Source organism: Bidens hawaiensis, unplaced genomic scaffold (assembly GCF_021521415.1).
Source record: "Bidens hawaiensis isolate Kalapana, Puna unplaced genomic scaffold, B.hawaiensis_p1.1 tig00024465_1, whole genome shotgun sequence".
Classification (NCBI taxonomy): domain Eukaryota; kingdom Viridiplantae; phylum Streptophyta; class Magnoliopsida; order Asterales; family Asteraceae; genus Bidens; species Bidens hawaiensis.
In genome coordinates this window covers 1-5,834 of record NW_027493866.1, presented here as the reverse complement: position 1 = coordinate 5,834, position 5,834 = coordinate 1, and the positions used below count along the sequence as shown (strand labels likewise).

The 5,834-nt window shown below is 35.9% G+C and overlaps 1 protein-coding gene across 1 annotated transcript; it reads left to right on the top strand.

Moving 5' to 3' along the window:
* The first annotated feature begins 1,426 nt into the window (after positions 1–1,426).
* Positions 1,427–5,386, top strand: LOC143569388 (uncharacterized). The gene is made up of 7 exons (XM_077055317.1): positions 1,427–1,952; positions 1,996–2,152; positions 2,214–2,881; positions 3,021–3,937; positions 4,498–4,599; positions 4,734–4,793; positions 4,904–5,386. The coding sequence occupies exons 1-7, from the start codon at positions 1,427–1,429 to the stop codon at positions 5,384–5,386; spliced, it is 2,913 nt and encodes a 970-aa protein (XP_076911432.1).
* Positions 5,387–5,834: the final 448 nt, after the last annotated feature.

Sequence of the window (5,834 nt, the reverse complement as noted above, 5' to 3'; positions counted from 1 at the left end):
TTACTTGAAAGTGTTAAATAAATTAATTGGTTAATTTATTTATTCAAATAATTATTATTGGAATGATTATTTAAACATGTGTTCTTTTATAAAATGGTTTATAAAAGAAGGGGTGTTTATATATTTTATAAGGTATAAAATATATATATCATTTAAAACATGAGTCACATACACTCCATACACTTGGTCAAAGTTGGTAAAGAGTTGATGTAGGTTGAGTAAGACTTACTTGACCAAGACCTAACCAAGGATTTGATTGAGATATGATCTCATTTTTAAATAGCATCAACATACTTTCAAGTAAGAAAAAATATACAACACCTTTTCTCTCTTGCTTTTTGGTTCGGCCGAAGACAAGAAAAGAAGAGGTTCGGGTCTCGTTTTTCTCGTGTTCAAGCTCCCTAACATAGCTCGGTGTGTGTTGGAGGCTCGGGGTATCTTCCGTTTGAGGATCTTCCCTTTGAAAGTCTAGCATCAACATCATCATCTTCTTCAACCATCAACTACATCTCTTAAAGGTTTAAGAATGTAAGTTTTACAAGCTTTGATAGTTTAGTTTTTCCCGTATCATTTGATCCTTGCTTCGGGTTTCTAATATATAGATTATTGGTAATCTTATAACATGAATAAATTAGGTTATTCATGTACACATTTCCTATAAACTTGTAATATATATACATATATATACACATGGATACATATGTTTAGTTTGTTTATATCACGCTTCCGCCTTAATTGTGACTAGTTAAATGGTTAACTAAATTTAAAATATCCATAGAAACCCAACAGTTAAAAGTCGGGCCTTGGATTGTGGGTAAAATTCCTTTGTGTCTTAATGAGTGGGGGAAAGGAGTTAGTATTGATAAGCCTAAACCCAAGACAATTCCAAGTTGGATTACCATTAAGAATATGCCAATTGAACTGTGGAACACAAAGAGTATATGTGAAGTCATTAGTTACATTAGTAATCCCCTAATATTTTGATGCTATTACCACTGAAAAATGTGCCAAGGAAGAGACTGTAGCCAAATTTGCTAGAGTTCTAACTGATATTCCAGTCCTTGATATTCTTCCTGAGAAAATGAGCAATATATCCAGGGGAGGGGGATGATCCGGGTCCAAGCATCTATGTTGACATAGAATATCAGAAATTGCCATCAAACTGTAGTTTTTGCAAGTGTATGGACATTGTTATAATTATTGCACAAGAAGAGAGTTGAATGAGGAAGAAAAAGTTGCTAGATTGAAAAAAGAAGAGGAGAAAAAAGCTGCAACATTGTCCCCAAAGAAGAAATGTGACCTAGATGCAGATGGTTTTCAATTGGTCGAAAGAAAGAATAAGGGTGGGAGAAATATAGGTTGACCAAGGTGGGGCAAACTGGTCAGAGGCAACAAGTTCAAAATAATGATAAAAAATAAAGGTAGAATGCAAGCAGGGAATGGGGTGAATAAACATAATATAACAAATAATGTTTCTAGTAAGCAAGGGCAAAATGGTCATTCTAATGGTAGCAACAATAACAAGGGTAATAAGGGTCAGAATTACCAGTTTAATAATGACAAAAGGCAGCAGGATAAAGGGAAAGGAATGAGTGGGGAGTCTAATGGTATTGTTACTACAAGTAATATGGGAAGGAATGGGGTCGGAAATGTTGGGGAGAATGTAAGGCAAGAATATAGGGTCAAGAATAGTAAACCAAAGAAGGATCAAGGAAAGAGTGTTAATCCAAATGTTGTGGAGTTATCAAACTCTTTTGATGTGTTAGAACAATTTTCTGTTGACATTACAAAGGCTAGTGGTGAAGTTGCTACTAAAAAGATAATCACATCATCTCTTGAAGATTGCTATAGGGGCATTACTGAAGCTCAACAAGATGTTATCATGCAATTTATCATCAACAAAGAAGTCCCTCCGCTGAAGTTAGAAATGGCTGGGCTAAGTGCCAATGAAGGTTTTTTTTGCTATAATGTGTAGTATGAATGAATTCAATGAAGGCAGAAATGTATGTGTACAATTTGATAGTGACACAAATGAAGAAAGTGGCAGTGATATGGAGGATGGTGAGGAGGATGAGGTTGAGTCTGAAACAAATGAAACTGGGGAATTCATGAGATTGGACAAAAATATCCTCAATCAGAACGCACAAGAATTGTGTGATTCCGAAATTCAAGATGTTAGTAATGGATGTTAAAGTTGTGTATTGGAATGTTAGGGGGATGAATGGGACTCCTAGGCAAAATGATATTAAAGAATTAATTCAAGAACAGGGGGTGAGTGTTTGTTGTATTTTGGAGTCGCATGTTAAAGCTTCAAAATTACCAAGTGTTTGCAGTAAGGTTTTTGGTAACTGGAATTGGGTGTCAAACTCTGTTTATTGTAAAGGCTGGGTCAGAATAATTGTTGGGTGGAATCCTAATGTTGCTGAACTAATGATTATTAACCACACAGATCAGCTCATCAACTGTTTTATCAAGCCTATTAACAAGCAGCATCATTTTTTCTGTTCATTTGTGTATGGACAGGTAAAGGCTCCTTTAAGAAGGTCTTTATGGAAGAATCTAATAGAGTTTGCTGGAAGAATGAACAAGGAGCTTTGGGTGGTTATGGGTGATTTCAATGTTATTCTTAGTCCAAATGAAAAGTCAATGGGGTCTTCTATGCCTAATGCTGCTATGATAGATTTTAGAGAATGTTGTGAGGCTGCAGAGATTGAAGATATTCCTTTCAATGGGTTCTCTTTTACCTGGAATAAATCTCCTGGTAGGGTTGGGGGCCTTTTAAAGAAATTGGATAGAGTTATGGCTAATGCTGAGTTTAATGACATTCATCCTTCTGTGCATGTCATGTTCTTGCCTTTCTACACTTCAGATCATTCTCCAGGTTTATTATCTTTTCAAAGAACTCATCATTGGAAGCCAAGATCATTTAAGTTTATGAATCATTTGACCAAGCACAAAAAGTTCTTACTTGCTCAAAAGATGTTGGGATAACAATATTAGAGGGTGTTACATTTTCTTAGTTACTCAGAAACTAAAAGATCTGAAGAAGAAGTTAAGAGATTTGGGAAAGGATCAGGGAGATTTGCATGCCAAGGTTATGTTTTTGAGAACAGAATTGGGTAGGGTTCAGGGTGATATGGTTAAAGATTCTGATAATGAGGAAGTTAGACATGAAGAACTTGTTTATTTGAAAGCCTTAAAAGAAGCTATGGAAGAGGAAGAAATTTATTTGAAGCAGAAAGCTAAAGTTGAGTGGCTCAAGGTTAGTGACCAAAACACTTCTTATTTTCATAAGGTGATAAAGGGGAAACAAAGCAAAAATAGAATAACAGTGATTAAAGATGGTTCATGTAACTTGTTTGAAGATAATGAAGTGGGGGAGGCATTTGTTACACATTTTAAGTCTTTTATGGGGAAAAAAGATAGGGTAAATGACATTATTGACCCTGGTAGTTTTTTTTGTAATAAGATTCCTGGTAATGTTGCTGAGAAAATGATAGTTCATGTTACTGATGAAGAGGTCAAAATGGCAATGTTTGATATTGACGATGATAAAGCTCATGGGCCAGATGGTTTTTCTTCTAAGTTTTTTAAAGCATCAAGGAGTGTAGTGGGTGAAGAAGTGTGTAAGGTTGTTCAGGAATTTTTCTACATTGGGAGGCTTAGAATAAAGAGTTCTTTGAGTTTGGTGGTGGATAACTGTCATGGTGCCTTTGTTCCTGGAAGGAAAATAGCTTATAACATTCTTCTAACTCAAGAGCTGATGAGAAATTATCATAGGGGCACGGGTACATCAAGGTTGGCTTTAAAAATTGATCTTCAGAAAGCATATGATACTGTTGATCATGATTTCCTTGAGAAGTGTCTTATATATTTTGGTTATCCTCCTTGTATGGTTCACTGGATCATGACATGTTTAAGGGAGGCGCATTACTCTGTTTGTGTAAATGCGGATGTTTTTGGTTATTTTAAAGGCTTGAGGGGCTTAAAACAGGGGGATCCTATGTCTCCTTATCTCTTTACTTTGGTTATGGAAACCTTGAATTTGGTTTTGAAGAGGAAAAATTCAGCAAGATCAAAATTTTAAATACCATTGGAAGTGTAAGGAGCAGCAGCTAACTCATTTATGTTTTGCTGATGATCTTTTGGTGTTTGTTCATCCGGATAGTTTATCTGTGGCAGTCATAAGACAAGCTTTGCATGAATTCAGTGGGATGTCTGGGCTTATTCCTAACATGAGCAAAAGTACAATGTATTTTGGTAATATTCCTTCTCTAACTCAGGATATTATTAAACACATTTTACCTTTCAAAGTTGTTGAGCTCCCTATGAGATACTTGGGAATTCCTCTAGTGTACAAAAGATTACAGTAATGATTGTAGCAGCCTTTTGGATAAAGTCAAGAAAAAACTTGCTGATTGGAAGAAAAAAAGTTTATCTTTTGCTGGTAGGGTTCAACTGGTTAAGTCTGTTATATCTTCTATGCAAGTTTACTAGGCTTTCAGTGTTTTTATTGCTTTCAATATTACTGATGAGATTGAGAAACTCTGCAACAGATTTATATGGGCAAATGGGGATAGTGCAGTGGGAAAGACTATGGTTAGTTGGCATGAAGTTTGTTTGACTAAAGAGCAATGTGGATTGGGTATCAAATCTTTAAGGACTAGGAACACCTCTCTAATGGCAAAGCATTTTTGGAATATTATAAGTGGTGTTGAAACAATTTGGACAAGGTGGATCAAGATTCACAGATTGAATGGCAGAAGCTTTTGGGGGTATTAGCAACAAAGAAGGTAGATGTTGGAGTTGGAGAAACCTAATGCAATGTAAGGAGAAGATTTGGCCTCATTGTATAAGTTATTTGGGTGATGGTAAAGATACTAATGTTTGGTATGATAACTAGCATCCTCTTAGTCCATTGTGCTCTTTCATTACGCCAAGAGATATTTCAAATGTTGGCTTGAACTTGAAGACTACTGCCAATGAGGTTATTTTGAATGGTGCGTGGGCATGGCCAGAAGTGTGGAGATTCAAATTCCCTTGTCTATATGCTAGTAACCCTCCTCTCCTCACTAATGAGAAGAAAGATAGTATTCTTTGGAATTGTAAAGATGAAAAGCTTCTACCTTTCACTACAAGTGAAGCTTTCAAAGTTTTCAGTAATAATTCTCCAATTAAGCCACGGGCTAAGGTCATTTGGTTTAGTCAAGCCATTCCTAGGCATGCTTTCTTCTTATGGCAAGCTACTAAGGAGAGACTTCCTACTCAAGATAGATTGTATGCTTGGAAAGTTCTTGCTCAAGACAAGTATTGTGCTTTATGCAATCAGCAAAGGGATAGTCATAATCATCTTTTCTTCGAGTGTTCTTACTCAAGGAAAGTATGATCAAAACTTGAATGCATTGGTCAACTACAAAATATTCCACCAAGTTTGGCTGCTGGGGTGGAACATCTTTCAAAGTTACCCATGAGAAAGTCTATTAAAAGTATTGTTCAAAGACTTATGGTGGCCGCCATAGTTTATTATATTTGGCAAGAAAGGAATTTGAGGTTATTTGAAGGAAGGAGTAGGAATGATAATGACATATGCAAAGTCAGACTCAAGCTTCTTGGTATGACAATCAAAGAAACAACTAGTTCAACTAGTCTGAGAAAAGACTGGGGATTTGAAGTGGCCAAGAAAGTCAATAAATTGAAAGTCAACAATGAGGTGTACAAATTTGATCAAGGGTATTTGTGAGGTTTCCACAAATCTGATGATAGTTGTTTGTTGGAATATTATTTGGAGATGGACTATATGTTGGGTTGAAAGTTTGAATTGGTGTTGGTTCCAA